The following is an 18,981-nucleotide window of genomic DNA, read 5'->3' as shown; positions in this document are numbered from 1 at the left end:
AAAATAGGAATACTCCACATGTCTTAATTCGATTTCTGTTTACTTCGATTATGACTTTAGCCGGATTAAGGTAATCAAAAATCTCCGTTTACATGGTAGATTCTTAATCAGAGTATTGTCTTAATCGTATTAAAATCAGAGTATTGTTGTCCATGTAAACGTAGTCACTGATGAAGGCAGCAAGCCGAAACGTCTGTTATTTGTATTTATTTCCTGTTTAAAGCTGCAGTCTGTAAGTTTTGCCTCTTTGTCGCCATCTCTGTTTGAAAACCTGGAATTGCAGCTGTGTGCGGAATTATCTAGCTTGCCTGGGTTGTGAGTCGGCACGGCTCAAGCGCGGATGAATCTAATGTTCTGAAGAGTATGTGTGGCAGTCAGTCACCGCACCGGTGTGGATATTTACTGTACTTCGCAATCACAGATTCTAGCCTACGTCTTGGAATATGACCCAAATAAGAATTTTCACCGTATATTGCCATCTGAACAAGTAAGTAACAAGTCTGTCACGTTTGTTCTGACCACCTGAGGAAAAAAGCATTACCTTACATCTCGCTACCAATGGTGATTAAATCTAAAGATCAGTTAGCTCATATCACATCAACCCGTTCAAATTATTATTATTATTGTTATACTTTATTCTCAGATTATTAATGTTAACAACATCAGCATTGGTGACTATGAGTATAGTGTGTATTAGCGTGTAGATTTCAATTTCTGCACAGTCTAATCTAATTGTCATACTCTTGTATGAAATTCACATATTAAGAAATTCTTTTAACCCAAAAAACAAATTGTGCTCCCTTCGAACTGGTTTTCTTTAAAATACAAATCTTTGTAATCCCAGGCTATCTGTAATCAGAAGCACATTTATAACTGGAATATAATTTAATTTCATTCACATGTGTTTCATAAACACATAATCCTTTATGGATTACAATCCACCATCAAAATGATACATTTAATTATTCTGGCTGCTGTGAGAAAAGGCTATAAACGATCCACCACCTGCAGGATCCTCACATGCGATAGCCTAGTAGCCGGGACAACTTCTTTATGTTTACAGAAGTGACGTAATGATGCAGCGGCATGCTCGAATTTCCCCCGAAAACCCACCCGTACCACTCAAATTAGAAAACATTATTATAAACTGACTATTGTGAATCGGGCTAAAGTAAGGTGATAGTTTCGAACACTGGCTGGTTATGTACTTGCTCAAATATTGATTTCAGATCATTTTTGACCAAAAAAAAGTTACGGACTGCAGCTTTAAATAAAGAGAATTTTAGAGTGCAGACCTTGAGTAACGTTTAATGTAATTTTATATGAAATTTAAAAAAAATTCAGTGTGGTACAATTTTTCAAGGCACTTCAGTGTCTATAACTTTGTATCTTTTTTAGCATTATCAACTCTGGATGATGGATAGTAAAGCCCAAAGGGTTTTCTTTCCAAAGACACCAAAATTGTGTGTGTAGCACACTGTTGTCAGGAACTGTTACCATTTTAAGTTAGGTAGGTCATTTTCAGCTGTGAGTCCCAAAATGGGGGGTGCAGGTTAACAGGTTAATTGAAATGCTTTTGTCATTTAAAATAAAATTTAATATTTTTGTGTGAGAGATTATTTTATTTTAACATAACTTCTTGTACTGAAACCGATATCTTGGGCACTAAAAATGTCTCAATGTAGATTTTGCTGAGCTTAATAGGTACATTTACCCTATTTGTTCTGTTGTGCTTGTAATTTGCTTCCTTTTCTTAATTTTAATAACAAAAATAAAATAAAAATAGCTATATCGAGGTACACATCATTATCGTGAAATAAAATTTCTCGTACCGTGAAATAAGATTTTGGTCATATCACCCACCCCTAACTGACAGTTAAAGAGGTCATATGACGTGGCTAAAAATAACATTATTTTGTGTATGTGATGTAATGCAATGTGTTTACGCAGTTTAAGGTTCAAAAAACACATTATTTTCCACATACTGTACATTTTTGTTGCTACTCGACACCCCGCCTTTCTAAAACGTGTAAATTTTTACAAAGCTCATCGTTCTGAAAAGCGCGGTGTGCTCTGATTGGCCAGCTATCCAGCGTGTTGTGATTGGCCGAATACCTCAAGCGTGTGACGGAAATGTTAGGCCCTTTACCAGGTTCAGGAAACTTTCCTCCGTAAAATGCGCTGCACACATTTGAATATTTGGGTTGTACTGTTCTGGAACAGTGTTGTAAATAAAACTTTACCACCGATTTCTAGTTGTGTCCTCTATCGGAAGGCAAAACAAAATAGTTTGGCTTTCGCAACGAAACACACAGCGTCTCCACAACATGGCGGCAGTGGCAACAATACTACAGAGAGAATAAAAGTTATGCCTTCTTTCTTTGCGTGAACATTTGGGCGGTGTTATGCAAATCTTCCCTCACAGTGAAGTAGATATGTGGGGGCGTGTTTAAACGAGGCGTTTTAGGAAGGCGTGGCTGAGCGTTCACTTTTATACAAAATATCTCTTTGGGTTTGAGACTTTAATCTTTGCAATTTTACGTATCTTCTATATGCACGAACAGCTTTTAACACTCCAAAGACAAAGGAAAATATGAAATCGCATCATATGACCCCTTTAATTAATAGAGAAACATCTAACAAACAGCTGGAGGTGAAGACTGTCACACCAAACATAAATGGACAGCCAAAGGGACACACATACAGGCATCTAAATCTGAATGATTTTGTTATATGTAGAGCAAATACTGCCATTTTTCATCTCAAAATACAGTCAAACAGACTATAAGTATATGAATATGAACCACTCCCAACTGAAATGCGTAGGCCTATAAGAGGAACACATCAAATGAGACTTTTCTCTCCAAAGACAGATAATGGTGCAAGCAACAACAGTCAGTAGTCAGCTGAGATGAGTCTAGCTTCAGCAAACCTCTAAGCTTATCATCTTGCAACCAAAACTTCCAACAGGAAATGATTACTCACCCACAACTTCATTACTCATACAGATATTATTTTGTAACCTCTTTGCGTGCACATAAAAGGACATAGAGAACTTACAAATGAGATTCATTACTGCATAAACTTAAACAAAAATTAAGGTTTACACTACTTTCCATCAATATGATGGAAGTTGGGAGAAGTTTTTTGACAAGCACAATATCCTTACGTCAACAATTCTTTATATAAACATTGATAGGTTTTGTTTACATGCTGTAAGAACGTATTAATATGTAACTGCAAGTGTTTAAAGGAGCAAATCAGAATGTTGCCCATTAAACTAAAAGTTAGGCAACAGAAAATCAAAGCAGACCTCTGATGGTCATGAAGTGCATGCACCCAACAGATGGTGCCAATTGTCGGTTGTGAGTAGGGTTGCCAACCGTTCTGTATAATACGGAATCGTCCCGTATTTAAGGCATCAAAGAAGCGTTCCGTATGAAAGCTATACGGAACGCAGTTTGTCCCTAAATAAATAGGCCTGTGTGTGTATCCCTTATTATGTCCCTTATTTTTCTATGAAAAACCACGATTGTCCCTTATTTTCCTTTTCTTAAGTTGGCAACCCTAGTTGTGAGACATGATGAACTTCTTTTTTCTCGTTAAATCTAATGCATTGATCAATACCGGACACAAACAAAGAAAAAGAGATTTGCAGATTTGACTCACCGAATGGTTTATTCCCCACATGAGAACACTGAGCAGAGGGTCGCTGGCACGAAACAGTTTCACTTTCTGAGCCACGAAGTGTTTCTTCTTCGTTTTTGTTTTGCTCGCAAACGATGAGACAGTGTTACCAGCCGAGGCCATTGTTTGTTGTATAACAATAAATTAACTATCACACAGTGACAAGTGTTTTAAGCTAGTGGTGTCCTAACTGTCTCTTAGTAAAATATCATTTGGCATAACGTTCAGTTAGCTAACCGCAGCCAGCTAGCTGTACCAACTCAACTATAAGCTCACTAGACAGATCAATATCTCGCCAAATGCGCTAAAACAGTATGCTGTTACATATAACATTAAAGTTCAGACCAAAAAGCCGTATTATTTTTAAGTTCTCGTCCGTAAACTGCAAAACCTCCTTAAGACTTCATTAGTAAGCCTTCCTTACTTGCTAACTAGCTAGCCTGCCAAGCCAGTCTCCCCTCTGGAGCTTTTTAAACACTTCGCTTAAAGAAAAACAAAAACAAAATACTGGCCGATACCACTGAAAATAACGAATAAAATGCAATTTGACCGGCGTCAGTTTAATTTAAAGAAAAATAAGAGGGTGGAGAGACATCCACTGCGGCGCTGCTCCGTTAGCATGCTAACTCACCCCAGTCAGGCTAAGCCATCAACCCTTCAAATATGTCTCAAGCAAAATCCCACTCCCACTTTCTTTCTTTGTCGTTTGTCTGCCCCGAAAATATGTTTATTTTTAGACGAAGCCAGTATTCCGAGTGTGGAACGTGTCCGAGTCTGAATTCGATGTGAATTTTGTCAGCTATATTGCTTGAAGTTGGCGTATCCGGCTCATCCGCACTGCTCGACTGACGGACTGACAGCTACACACGCGCGAGCGCACGCACGCACGCACAAACACAAACACACACACACACACTTTGATTTATAAATCAAATATTTATTTTCATTGAGGCCAATCTAGATTCAGATAAAAAATTAATAAATGGCTAGAAAAGCTGAACAAACAAAATTTGATTTGGCAAAGGCAAAAAGAACTATAGACAGACAGACAGACAGACAGACAGACGGATAGACAGATAGACAGATAGACAGATAGATAGATAGAGGTGCATTTTAATTGTACTTGAGGAATGGATTAATTCACCAAAAGTCCATGGTGCCTCTGATGTGTTGTATAGTCTTATGGTACAAATGACTTTGTATGGCGCTCCCTGTTAGACGGAGTGGGTGGGTTCCACTCTCCAAGAGTCTGGACCTGTTTTTTACAGTCTATGGTCTGGACATGATTCTCATCTGAAGGTCCAGGTCTACTCCAATGACAGTTCATACCATCTTAGATGGAGGAAATTCAAGATGATACTGACACGTTTTTCCCCAACCTTGTCAACAAAATAGACTAACTGCTTCAACTCGCAACACTAATTATATTTTCAAATAGCTTAATTTATTAAATAAAATATTTTATTAAATTATAGTTAACTAATTATATAAATATGCATTTATTTAATTAATAGTACTTTCGTCAAATAATTTCCAAAATAAATAAATAAATAAATAAATACAAAACTTTTAGAACAACAAATAAGACATTGATTAGACTGATTGTCACATAGGTCACATTTCACTGCTTATTTCATGTTTTGTGGAGATGGCATTAATTGTACTACTGCTGTTTGTGTTACTAGTTAGGTACTAGAAAAGCTTCTGTAATTTCAGACTTCCTACATTTTTCAGATGTTCTTCTGTTAATTTATTGAATTATTATTATCATTATTAAAAAAAAATTATTAAACACTTGCTTAGGGAATACAAAAGTGAAAAAACATATGCCAAGAAAAAGAGCCAGGGGTTCAAGGATGTCCAAACAATAGATAGCAATTAAAATTCAGAAGAGAAAGAGAGAGAGAGAGTGAGAGAGAATAATAATAATGTTTAATAATAATATAATAATAATAAAAATAATAATAGTAGGTAGACAAGGATTTAATATATATGTTAATATCTTCTTGAAAGTGTCATTTTATTGAATAATTTTGTGTATAATTTAATATATGATTACGTCAGAGCCACCTAACGGTTCATGGCCGACACACACACACCCACACACACACAAACACATAATATATATATATAAAAAAGACAGCATATTTTAAACAAATAAATAAAAAAATGACCAAGTATGTGTCGGAGTGATTCTTGCCCCACCTACAGGTAAAATGGTAAATGACATCTGTCACCTAGCAACAGCTGCATGCGAAACAGAAACCCAAACACACAGCTCTCAGTGTTGCTGGTATTTTCATGTTTTGTAGAAGTCACTTATTATTTTGTTTTGTAGAAATCATTTATTACGATGTTTATTGATATTATTTATCTTGTTGAAATGTGTGTTAGTTTTTAAATATTGTTTCTTTATGTAGACCTTTGAATCTCTAGATGGGGAAAAAAGTCAAAAAAGAGGCTGAGCCATGCTCGAAAGATGTGGTGAGAATATCGTGTGATTTTGCAGGGCTTTCCTGAAATATTTTACAACCTTTTAATAATTTACACGTCTTATTCTTTCAGTTCGACCCTCTACCTATCGAGAGCAAAACAACAGCGACAGCGGTTCTCATGCTCAGCTCTCCTGAAGAAGAGGTGCTGGCAAAAGCTTGTGAGGCCATCCACAATTTCGCAGAAAACGGTAACAGTTTAATTTAGTCTTACAGTCTAAGGTCACTGAGAATTTTGCAGAGGTAAGTGCTCACTATATTCCCATGTGCGGCTCTATTTTATCGATCCCTGTGTGTGATTTGCTGTTGTTCTGATATTTTTAGGTGATGAGAATAAGACTTCTTTGATGTGCTTGGGAGCGATTGAAGGACAAGACTGTGCGCAGGAATGCTGTCATGGCTCTGGGCGTCATGGCTTCTAACAGTACGTAGGGTATAAAAATAGGCACTGCTAGTAAATCAAAGGATGTTCGGCAACATAGCTTTCATTTTAGTTGTCATATTTAAACAGATGAAGTTAAAAAGTGTTTGAAGACACTGGATGTTATACCTGCAATCATCAGCAAACTATCACCTGAAGGTACTGGCACATTTTTTTCCATTTCATTCGTATATTCTATCGCCCTACACCTAAACCTACCCCTCACAGGAAACTTTCTGCATTTTTACAATCTCAAAAAAAAAATAAATACAAAAAAATAAAATAAAAATTGTGTATGATTTATAAGCTTGTTTCCCCTTCAATTTAATTTAGGTCCCCATGGTGATTACTATTTTGAATAAATGCTGTTCTTTTTACATTTTTATTCATCGAAAAAAGTAACAGGTTCCAAAAAATAAATAAATAAATTAACCAGCACAGCTGTTTCCAACACTGATAATAAATCAGCATATTAGAATGATGGATCATGTGACACTGAAGAATGGAGTAATGGCTGATGAATCCAGCTTTGACACCACAGGAATAAATAACATTTGAAAGTAAAATAGAAAACCATTATTTAAAATTGTAATAATATTTCTCAATATTTGTTCAAATTAATGCAGCCTTGATGAGCATAAGAAACTTCTTTCAAAAACATTAAAAATCTTACTGAACTTTACTTACTTTAGAATGGTAGTGTATAAATAAATATTACATCTATAATTATTACTTAAAAATATTTATTTTATTTTCATTTCTTTTGCACAAACCTTACCTGCCACCTTTTTTTTCCCTCAGAGAATGTTGTGGTCCACGAGTTTGCCACTTTGTGTTTGACGTCATTGTCAGTGGACTTTTCCTACAAGGTCCAGATTTTTGAGAACAAAGGGCTTGAACCTCTTATTCAGCTCTTGTCCAGCCCGGATCCTGATGTGAAGAAAAATTTGCACTGCGCACCATAGAGAACATCACCACTGACAGTGAAACCCGTGTGGCCTTTAGCAATGTACAGGGCTTACAATGCCTTTAGCAATGTACAGGGCTTACAGGACATCCTGGAGATCCTTCGGACCAAAGTAGACTAATTATTCTCATCTGAATTATTCATGAGCATGTTTTGAAAAGCATGTTGCTCCTTAGTCACCTTCATTACGAACTTTCCATATGCAAGTTGAGAACAATTCAAGCAATTCAATGAAAATCAAGCAACACATGATTGAGCAGTAATGGCAGCTGTGTCTCCTCCCTTCAGGAGTTTAGTGACCTGCACGAGGGGGCTCTCAGGGTTATCTTGAACTGTCTGGAAGACAGTGAGTCTGTGCAGCTTATTCAGACGATGGGTGGCCTGAAACAGCTACTGCACTTTGTTGGCACATCCACGCTGCCTGAAGGACAGGCTAATGCTGTTAAAGCCATAGCCAGGATGTCACAGAGCAGTATGGAATAAAAGCCTCAATTCTCTTTTTTGACAACTGAGTTTGTGCTCTATACACTGTCAGACAAAATGTGCAAAAACAGCTTGTCAATCAAAAGGTACATCTTTGTACCTCATGTACAATGCATTTTAGAACCTTAAAGGGGTAGTTTACAGAAAAATCTCAATTCTGTCATAATTTACTCTCATGTTATTCCATGACTCTTATTGTGGAACATAGAAGAAGATATTATGTGTGTTCTACTAATCATACAGGTTTGGCACACGTTCGTACATGTTTGTACTGAAAAGTTGCATGTTAGTTTCTTAAGGTGACATATTACTACTTTAAAGATACATATTAGTACCTTAAGAGGACATATTAGTATTTTAAGGGTGCATATTTGTACTTTAAGGTAGCATATTACTACTTCAAGGGTATATATTTGTATTTACATGTATGTACGAGTACTTTAAAGGTGCATATTAGTACTTTAAGAGGACAAATTACTACTTTAAAGGGGACATATTTGTACTTTAAGGTTGCTTATTCTTTAGAGGACATGTTAGTACTTTAACGGTGTATATTTATATTACAGGTACATATTAATACTCTAATGGTTTATATTAGTACCACAGGAAGACCTTTTTGAACTTTGATGGCATATTAGTGCTTTAAGGATGTATATTTGCATTTGGTACATATTAATACTTTAAGGGTGCATATTAGTACCTTAAGAGGACATATTCATACTTGAATGTTGTATATTTGTATTTATAGGGAAATCTTAGTACCGTTAAGAGGACATATTACTACTTGAAGGATACATGCTGTATTTGTATTTTCAGGTACATACTTTAAGGGAGCATATTAGTACCTTAGGATGACATTAGTATTTTAAGGGTGCATATAGGTGTAGCTTTGAGGTGTACTTCCCCTGTGACATGCTAAAGGTACAGTTTTTGCACATTTTGTCTTAGTGTGTATACTGATAGAAACTGATATAAAGCAATAGACAGAACAGGATTTTCTTTCACAATACAATTGTATGACATTCCAAATTGTGTAAATTTTTTTCTCTCCATAAAGGTGAGAAGAATAGAAAAATTCTGTATGAACGGAATGTAGAAAAGACCCTCACTGACCTTCTCATGCAGGAGAATGAGAGTGTACGCACTGCTGCATGCCAGGCTGTGGCATCAGTGAGCAAAAACATTTCCAGCGGAGATACATTCAGATGTCTGGGTAAACTCATTTACATCCCTTTTTATTTCCCTTTTTAATTCAATCTAACGTTAGTTTTGTCAAAATTATCACTCTTGTCCTTTTGTGTCATTGAAGCGCTGATGTCTCTGTGCATTTCAGATGCAATTAAGCCCATCGTGCAGCTGCTGAACAGAGACGGAAGTGAGTTGAGAATGGTTGCAGCAGAGGCCCTGTCCAGCTTGACCAGCAGCAACAATCTCAATGCTTAGTAAGTCATTATTTTGAAATGCAACAAGATTGTATAATCAATACAGTATTGCACAGCTCTGTGGTAATGCACCTTTCTTTATCCCTTTTTCAGTGCTATATATGATGCAGAGGGTGACAAGCTCTTGGTGCGACAGCTGCGAGACAGCTGCAAGGGAGCAGCTGTGTATGCGGCATCAGTCTTGACGAATATGGCATCGCAGGAGGAGCTGCGCATAAGCATTCTGGCCCATGAAGCTATGCCAGCATTGGTGGAGCTGCTACACCCCACTGACAACAACACTCTCATCAGTGCAACACAGGCTGTGGCTTCACTGGCCTGTGATGCAGAGGCTAGGATGAAGGTAACAGTGCACTGCTCAAAAGAGTCCATTTCAAAGATCTAAACAAACGCCACAGCTTATCAGCTAACTGAGTGTAGGAAAAACAAACATTTTTTTTTATGTGTAAGTGGCTATAAAGGACGTAAATGGATATTTTTGTACTTTGCATTATGTGTGGTCTTTGGTGATTGTTTTTTTTTTTTTTTCTTTACATGTAGCTGAGAAATGTTGGAGGCCTGTCAACTTTAGTTCAGCTGCTCAAATCTATCAATATTGAAATTAGAAGAAATGCTTCCTGGGCAATTAGTGTGTGTGCAAACGATGAAATAACAGCTCTAGAATTGTGTAATGCCGGGTAAGCATGTTTTATGCTGTAATACACTAAATTTCCCTAATTCAAAGTCTATATATTAACATAATATATGAGGCAAGTTTCCATTCATCAAATGGATGCTGTGAGCCTTGGATTAAAAAATATTACTTGCAAGGATTTTTAATAGGCTTGAGATGTTTACAACATTTGCAGAATTAACTGATTAACTCTTAACGTAAAACCAGTAGATGGCAGTAAATCCCAAGTATAAGATCTCTAGAAGAAAATGAAGCCTATTTTAGGACTAGATTTTGCATTTGTGATGAATTTCTATGACAATTATACACATTTTCCTCCAAACTTTTCATCTTTTACTGCATGTGGATATTTTATATAAATAAGATTATTCTCAGTAGCCATTTCCATTATATTTTAATTGCAGAATTTTTGTATTTAAATACATTTTTTAATAAATCAAAGGCAGAACAACAAACACTACCATGATATAAAAATAAGTTACAGTTGAATCATATAAATTATTTTGTATTGCATTATATGAGGGGGTTGATTGCATTATTCAATCAGGGGATGAAGTTTCATAAAAATAATGCCATAATGCAATACTACTAATAATAGTGTGCTATAATAGGCTTAATTTAAAAAAAAAAAAAGTATTTCTTTTTATTTGGGGGGGAGATATGACCAGGATGTGTTCCTGAGAGATTCCTGTTTTGAGAGATTCACTCTATCAGATGTTTTGGCTGGTTAATGGTCTCTTCATTGATTGTTCGGTCATTTAGTTTTGTTGTCATCAATCTTACAGAGCTCTGGAGATACTCCAGGAAATCAACCTGTCACCAAACCGTAACAACAAATTTAGTTAGCTGGCACTACAGAAGCTTCTGGACAGTAATCTATCGTTGAAGTTAGGGCTGCACGATAAATCGACAAGATGCGCATTAAATATCGCATGCGATTTATCGTGCAGCCCTAGTTGAAGTATAGTTTGACAGGATACCTGTCAGCCAGTGATATAACTACTGATGGCTTCTACAACCCTGGACAGGTCCAAATGTGAATGTTTTTCAAGAGCCAAAATAAATCCTCAATCACAGAGGTTGCACACATCAGTCAATCTCTTTTCTCTTCCTTTCTCTGCTTCCTTCTGCAGATAAGAATGGGTCATCAGGTTCCTACCTTGGAGGGAATATCCAAACAAATTGTCAACCAACATCGAGCCACTATTGAAGTTAATGGGAAACCCCCAAATCAGTATGTTAAAGGGGTCATATGATGCGATTTCATACAACTTTGCGCTGTGGATCGCCAGATCGGCTTTCACCGTGGACTAGTGATGTGCGGATGGCGGTTATATCCGCGGGCGTACACATTTCATTACACCAAATACACAAAATAATGTTCTTTTTAGCAGCATCATATGACCCCTTTAAGGCCAAGGGTCATGCTTTGGCGATCCAAACCTACTGTTTCAAATTACTGTCACATGAATCTTGCTCAAACATTGTATCAAACAGCTCCACAAATAGTAGTTTCCTCACTGATTTAGTGTATTCATAATCATTTTAGGGGCACATTTAACCAAATGTACACTAAACGTCTTTTCTCTCTAGAATTGAAATCTCTTTTCACATCAGAGAGAAAACAAGCTCTTTGTGGAGAATAAAGACTTTCAGAGCCCACCCTCTTCCACACCATTAGTTCTATAGCAGCACACTTGAATATTAAATACCTCTGTTGCACAACAGATAGATGTAGACAGATGAATTTCCCCCGGGGAAATTCTTTCGCATGGCTCGGGAATCTGGCCCAGAGCTCCCACAGGAGAAATGGGAGTTCTGCCACTGAGGCCCAAGCAACACAATTCATGCTCAGTTCAAGTTAATTACATGTAAAGATTCTAAATTGCAAACAGAACATTACTTGACCACTTTAAATGTTTGTTTTTGTGTTCGTTCTGATGCACTAATCTTGGGGTTTGTGGATTCGGTTCTACCATCCAAATTAGTCAAATGCCAAGAGAGCACAAAGGCCATTTCATCCACGGCTCTAGGACATGTTGTGAAGTAGTTTGATGGTTTTGCATAGTGAATGTTAAAGGCATAGTCCAGCCAAAAAAAAAAAAAAATTTTGATGAAGGTCATCCAAGATGCAGATGAGTTTATTTCTTCATTAGAACAGATTTGGAGAAATTTAGCTTTACATCACTGGCACCAGTGGATCCTCTGCAGTGAATGGGTGCCATCAGAATGAGAGTCCAAACAGATGATAAAAACATCACAATAATCCACAAGTAATCCACATGAATCCATCGATTAATGCCTTGTGAAAAGTTGTGTGTTTGTAAGAAAAAATTCCATTCTTAAGGCATTTTAACTTTAAACCATCGCTTCTGGCCATAATACCATGGCATGAAGCATGGAGCTTGTCGTATGACGCTGCATTTCATAACCTTGTCAAAGAGGCAGCCGAATCCATCTCGCCACTTCAGGATGAGGACATTCTCATTGTAATCCCATATTCAACATCCATTTGGCTGAAGTGGTGACAAGTGATATTTTTCACAGGTTAGTGTGTGATGCAATGGGTGGCCAGGTTGAGCCAGAGAAACTACACAACTTTCTGTGGGAACAGCACATAAGCGAGCTGAAATTTGAAGCCTGTTCCAACATCGTTCTCATTGGAAAGATTAAAAAAAGGCACTTTCATAGAGCATTGCTTTACAAGGTAATTTATACATCCTTCTGTGCTCCAGAGATCCTGTGCTATTGGCAGAACCCTCTCTCTGATTGACCGTCTATAAAAATGGCCTGACTGTGACTTTGTGCAACCAATGATGTAACCACATATTCAGCAGTGTAGTAATTTAAGAATCACATAATGAAAAAACTAAAATAAATAAATGTGAATATTTGGTGGGACGTGTGGTTACGGCTTCAGTTGCAACTGATATTTCTGCTCAATTGTGTGTAACAGATTAATTGCTATCCATTTTGGGTTCTTGCAGATCGAATTGGGCTGAGCTGCAGTCTCGTAAGAGGAGAATACAACCGTGCCTGGAATGAAATCTTCATTACCGGTCCAAAGAAAACTTATGGTTACTCTCAGCCTGAATGTTATATCATAGATCTCATGCATCAACCTGGAAACCTCATGAAAAGCAACTCACCAGCAGCTCTAGCATATCGGACCAATTTATGTTAGTCTTATGTTTATACACACACACACACACACACATACATTATATATATATATATATATATGGTTCAGATTTATTTAATATAAGAATTGTTTTTGATATAAATTTTGGTGTCGGGGTCAGGAAAGTGATTAATGCATCATTTTATGTTATATTTATTGTACTCCGTCAAAGTGAAGTGAATTTACTTCTAATAAAGTATTATCAAAAATTATGTGAATTCTGGTCAAATCTTAGTTACATTGTATTATCTCTGATGGTAGTAACTGTTGTATCAGGCGTTACACGTTGTTCTCCCATATGAAGGTCAAAGTCTGCGATGAAATGGAGACTATGATAAGAGCAAAAATATTCCGATAAGACAAAAAACAAGGAACCTAAAAAACTAATTTTTAAAAACTTCGAAGTGCATGATGATTACATGATTAGTCCATTGACAAAAGGTGCAAAGTTTGATCGGTCTCAGTCAGTCAGTCGACCGTGACCCATAAAGTCTGTGAGTTGTGACCGGTTTCCGCTGCTCGAGCTGTGCGGGGGGGAATGAAGACAACTGAGCTCCATTCAGCTTCTTTTCGGTCTTTTTGGGTAGCCCATGTGAACTAATAGTGGAGAAAGTCAGGCCACTGCATGAAATAATATGTCGAGAAAAATGTCACGTTTTCTAATTCGCTTCTCCTCTATCGTTTCCAACGGAGCGACTGTCAAATCAATTTTACATCAGAAGAGGATATTTGCAGGGATTCGGCTGATGTCTACATCAACGGGTAGGGGTTTTGCCTCGATCTATATTGTGTTTAAAAAATGAAGAACCCCAAGACATTATTTCTGTTATAATCATTCTATTTTGTGAAATGTACATTTTGTGCAATTCCATTTCGTTATCTATTGAGTCGGTGCAAAGTGCAGTTATTCTAGTCATGTAGCTCAGAACATGCATGCGTGATCTGATTACTCAAACACAGTGTTGGCTTTTGAAAAGGGCCTGCAAAAGAAACTAATCTAAAGTAGTAAATAAATAAAAAAAATAATCTCAGCACTGACGCCGGAAATTACTCAAAATCTAAAAGAAATTCACAATATATATAATTTTAAATATATTAGTAACATTTTACCTTATTAGATAGTATAACAATGATGTATTCGATTTCTTTGGCTAATACCACAAAACATAGAAATCTCATCAAATTCATGTTGTTGTTTTATCAACAGAAACGATGTCACTGCCTAGAAAATGACGTCATTAAAGACCTGACTTTGTTAGTTAAAGGGATACTAGAAGACCAACATGACAAAATGTAAAATTGCTACTAATTAAAACAATATTCCAAAGACATTTTTGTTTGAAACATTTTCATTAGAGAAATATAAAAAGGAAGAAACACTTGGATTTTTTAGTTTTTATTTATTTATTTTTTACAATTCTTTACAAATTGTGAGATTAATATCCATTATATTAAGACGTATGTGTTGGAACAAAAATGTATTGCGTTTATGGCTGTTTATACAGGTTTGCAGTCATTGACACGTTATGACCAGTCCACAGATTGGCAGAGGAAGCTGACTCCAGAACAGTATGTTGTTACAAGAGAAAAAGGCACAGAGGTGGTACGTTAACAAAGTAATAATAATGTTTAAAGTAGCTGGTAATTTGGTAACTCGCATAATATCACACAATTTTCTGGATACCTTAATTTGCCTTTGAGAAAGAAAAAATAAATAAGTACACACTTTTTATTTTATAGCCATTCAGTGGCATCTACTTGAATCACAATGAGGTGGGCATGTACCACTGTGTTTGCTGTGACTCCCCTCTTTTTAGGTAAGAACTTTTAAAAACCTAAATCAAAATACAATTAAAATTGTGTAATTCTCCTCTAAGACAGATTGATACTTTTAAATATATACAGTTAGGAGGAGTGACAAAAGAACAAAATGATAAAATTAACAAAAATAATATTAAATTAAAATTTTAAATCTATTAAATATAAAATAAATATTAAAATCTATTATTATAAATAATAAATTAAAACTTGCAAATATAAATACAATTTTGCCTTTTGCTCCGACAGCTCAGAAGCGAAATATGATTCAGGAACTGGGTGGCCGTCCTTCTATGAGGCTCATGGCACATGGGAAAAAGACGAGAGTCACGCCAACATTGTCCGTCGCCCTGACAACTCACTTGGTAGCACAGGAACAGAGGTTATCTGCAAACATGTGAGCGCAGGACAATGATGTCGGCTGGTTTAATCATTGTGTTGGCTTTTTCGGAAACCATACTTTGTGCTGTTTGCTAACATACAATGTAAATAGTAATAATTCCACTCTTCCTTTCAGGTTGCCAGATACCATTATAACATGTCATTTTGTTTTATAGTGTGATGCCCATCTTGGACACGTCTTTGATGATGGTCCGGATCCTACTGGCCAGCAATTCTGCATCAACAGCATTGCTCTAAACTTTAAGCCCAGAGAGAAATAATGTAGAGACAGCCATATATCTCCGGACAGTATTTTACAGTTATTTCATGCAAATAAAGAAAACAAATAGGATTTGAGTAACAAATGTCCACCTGGTATGCTATGAGTTAGTCTACAAATTAAAAATAAGTGTTCCAAAAGGGTGTCTTTATCAGAAATCCCATTTTTGATTCCTCAAAAATGACTCATTTCTATGAACAGTCCTTAAAAGAACCATTTTTTCTTAGTGTAAAGAACATTTAAAAATTCTAATGAACATTTTCCACTGTAAAGAACCCACTGGGAGGGTTCTAAAGATGTTACAAGTTCTTATTGGAAACAGATGGCAATAATAATAATAAAAAAAAAAAAAAATTTTATTTTTTATTTTTAGGAGGTTGATAAAACATACCATAAGAAGGTGTCATTGTGTTCCTGTGCACTGTAATGTTGCATTATGATATATTGTATTTTTGCATATTATAATCGGAGTGCAAACACTTTGACAAAATAAAAAAAAACTTATCAAGTTGTATTAAAGTGAACATTGCCAAAAAAATGTGTATTTGTGTGGGTTTGTCTATGATAAACCGGAGTAGGGGGTCATCATCCTAATCTGTGTCGGGCAACACTGGACAGTTGACCGACTCATATTAGCAAACTTTTAACAGCTGTAGGGGAAGACCGGTATAAAGTGAAGTGACAGTGAAGTGACATGACATGTGGCCAAGTATGGTGACCCATACTCAGAATTAGTGCTCTGCATTTAACCAATCCAAAGTGCACACACACATCAGTGAACACACACCCGGAGCAGTGGGCAGCCATTTATGCTGCGGCGCCCGGGGAGCAGTTGGGGGTTCGGTGCCTTGCTCAAGGGCAGTGGGCAGCCATTTTTTGCTGCGGCGCCCGGGGAGCAGTTGGGGGTTCGGTGCCTTTCTCAAGGGCACCTCAGTCGTGGTATTGAAGGTGGGAGAGAGCGCTGTACAGTCACTCCCCCCACCTACAATCCCGGCCGGTACGAGACTTGAACCCGCAACCTTTGGGTTACGAGTCCGACTCTCTAACCAGTAGGCCACGACTTCCACGACTAAAAGTGTCCACGAATTTTAGTGAACAAGTTAAAAAGAACCGATTTCATGATTCGCCTCTGGCTGCATTTGTTCTTTGTGCTCATGTGGCTCGGTTTCTGGGAGCCTGCCGAGGCACAAAGAGCACGGTTTAAACCAACACCACCGAAGACAAAGAAATCCGAGGCAGAAAAGACGATTGAAAAACTAGCTCCAGGTCAGAACATCAACATTGATCAGGTATATTTCAACATCCTTCATGTCATAGCAATCAACTTAATTCATTTTGGCACATTGAATAAAAAAGGCACATAATTTTATAGGCTATGAGTGAACATTATTCATATTAATAGGCCATTAATCTTGCCCAATGTTGTTTCAACAGACGGCAGATATATTTCTTCATAAATGCACGCATAGTTTGTTGCAGAGTGATTTTACACCACCTGATTAAAAACTCATTCTCTCTGGATTTGCATAGTGGGTTGGAAGTGGTACATGCTTACTGTGGCATCACGGTGTAAGAATCTTCTGGAGAGTGGCTTCAAGGTGGAGAGCACCATTGTCACTTGGACGGTCACTGGTGAAAAGGTGTCAGTGAGCACTGTGAGAAAACCGAGTACTGTTTAAGCCACATTTTACTTACTGCATTTAAGACTTCCCAGCTTATCTTAGTTCGCTTTATGATATACTGTAGTTTGGTTTATCCAAATACTAGCCCTTAATTACCTTTGTTACTGACATGGTGCACACAGCGGGGAGGAACAAGGAACACGGAGACGAGGAATAACTCAAATAAACAGACTTTAATCCATCCCAACAGAGGCAAGACAAGGCAGGGCTGAGAACACAAGGAACGTAACGACCAGACCAGACCAGACCAGACCAAAGGGGAACTGAACAGGCAGGAACTTAAATACAAGGGTAATTAATAGAACACAGCTGAACGGAATCATAATTAAACTAAACAAAGACAGGAAAATTACCAGATATGGGCATAAGAGGGAGGGAAACACAAGACACAAGACTGACAATTACCTTGGTTATAAGAGGGCAGGAAATCCCAGGTCAATAGGGTAAAAAATAACTAACAAATCACCATACTTCCAGGTGACTGATTACATTAAGAATTGCAAACACTTGTTTGTATTACCATTGTCTAATTAAATATCTGCTAAATTGCATACAATTCTAGAACAAAAATCTGAATATTGGATAAAGCCAGGTTCAAAATTCTTGTGTCATTTAATTGACATACTTGAGTCAAAGGTTTTTATGGAGGGGATTTTGAATATCTCTTTTTATCACTCTATAAATCTGAGAATTCTGTCAACAGCCTGGGGTGGGGGGCATGTTCACCTTTTTTTATTATTATTAAATGTTGTTTAAAATCAAGCAAAATATAAGAATAAACCTCTCTGTAAAAACCTTTAGAGAATGAAACTGTAAAATTTGGTCTATATAAGTGCTACTGAAGTGGAGATTTCTGGCTCAGTTTAGGAGAAATATAAAAAAAAGCCTTTAAAGATATGTATTGTAATTGAAATCTACAGACACAGATAGATAAAGTGCAATAAAAGAAACACTTAAAAGTGTAGTTTGAATGTTTTCTTTCCACTATTCTGAAAAAGAAAAAAAAAACACTTAATGAAAACCCCAAAAGCTGCATGGGAAAACAGCATTTTTGCCTGTATTATCTCCCTTTCAAGATCAAGATTTTCTCTGAGGCATTGCAAGTTCATCAGGCAGTAAAATGCTTATAATACTAATAAATCAAGCATTCCTAAACAGTATTTTTAGATTTTTTAAAAATTAAATTATGATGATAGTGTGTACCATATTGTGAGTATTAACTTACACAGGTAGGCCATGATTATGATGGTTGCATGATGATGATGCAACCTTTAAAAAGTCCCCTTTGGCAACTTGTAGACTCTCATTTAATTACAACTGATGTAAGCAAAAGCATAGGATAGTCAAGATACAACTTGCTTTGTCAAAATAATTTTTTTTATGGGTATATTTCTCTTATATTTAAATCACCAAGAAATCCCTAAAAATACACACACACACACACACACACACACACACACACACATACACACAC

General features: G+C 36.7%; 3 protein-coding genes and 1 pseudogene across 3 annotated transcripts in view; 3 read left to right on the top strand and 1 right to left on the bottom strand.

Moving 5' to 3' along the window:
- Positions 1-4,567, bottom strand: part of LOC107695407 (phosphatidylinositol 5-phosphate 4-kinase type-2 alpha) — a 59,239-nt gene extending 54,672 nt beyond the window's left edge. Inside the window, exon 1 of the mRNA XM_016495291.1 lies at positions 3,670-4,567. Coding sequence (XP_016350777.1) covers positions 3,670-3,810 — 141 coding nt within the window. The 5' untranslated portion in view covers positions 3,811-4,567. The remainder of the gene's footprint in view (positions 1-3,669) is intronic.
- A 1,556-nt stretch (positions 4,568-6,123) lies between these two features.
- Positions 6,124-13,365, top strand: LOC107695379 (armadillo repeat-containing protein 3-like; annotated as a pseudogene).
- A 346-nt stretch (positions 13,366-13,711) lies between these two features.
- On the top strand, positions 13,712-16,157 carry LOC107695404 (methionine-R-sulfoxide reductase B2, mitochondrial). The gene is made up of 5 exons (XM_016495287.1): positions 13,712-14,108; positions 14,852-14,949; positions 15,087-15,163; positions 15,414-15,561; positions 15,722-16,157. The coding sequence occupies exons 1-5, from the start codon at positions 13,982-13,984 to the stop codon at positions 15,824-15,826; spliced, it is 555 nt and encodes a 184-aa protein (XP_016350773.1). The 5' UTR covers positions 13,712-13,981; the 3' UTR covers positions 15,827-16,157.
- Positions 16,158-17,372: 1,215 nt separating this feature from the next.
- LOC107695378 (uncharacterized) overlaps positions 17,373-18,981 on the top strand; it is a 2,776-nt gene continuing 1,167 nt past the window's right edge. Inside the window, exons 1-3 of the mRNA XM_016495262.1 lie at positions 17,373-17,498; positions 17,630-17,714; positions 17,779-17,950. Coding sequence (XP_016350748.1) covers positions 17,373-17,498; positions 17,630-17,714; positions 17,779-17,950 — 383 coding nt within the window. The remainder of the gene's footprint in view (positions 17,499-17,629; positions 17,715-17,778; positions 17,951-18,981) is intronic.

This window comes from Sinocyclocheilus anshuiensis, unplaced genomic scaffold (assembly GCF_001515605.1).
Source record: "Sinocyclocheilus anshuiensis isolate Anshui unplaced genomic scaffold, SAMN03320099.WGS_v1.1 scaffold110, whole genome shotgun sequence".
Lineage (NCBI taxonomy): Eukaryota > Metazoa > Chordata > Actinopteri > Cypriniformes > Cyprinidae > Sinocyclocheilus > Sinocyclocheilus anshuiensis.
The sequence above is the reverse complement of the archived record's forward strand: the minus strand, read 5'-3'. Positions and strand labels throughout refer to the sequence as shown.

Bases quoted from the DNA above. Each gene is read 5' to 3' on its own strand.
- LOC107695404 (XM_016495287.1), top strand. From the start codon at position 13,982: ATGTCGAGAAAAATGTCACGTTTTCTAATTCGCTTCTCCTCTATCGTT. The intron at 15,164-15,413 runs GTAAGAACTTTT...TTGCTCCGACAG, and splicing joins TGTGACTCCCCTCTTTTTAG to CTCAGAAGCGAAATATGATT. The intron at 15,562-15,721 runs GTGAGCGCAGGA...TTTGTTTTATAG, and splicing joins CAGAGGTTATCTGCAAACAT to TGTGATGCCCATCTTGGACA.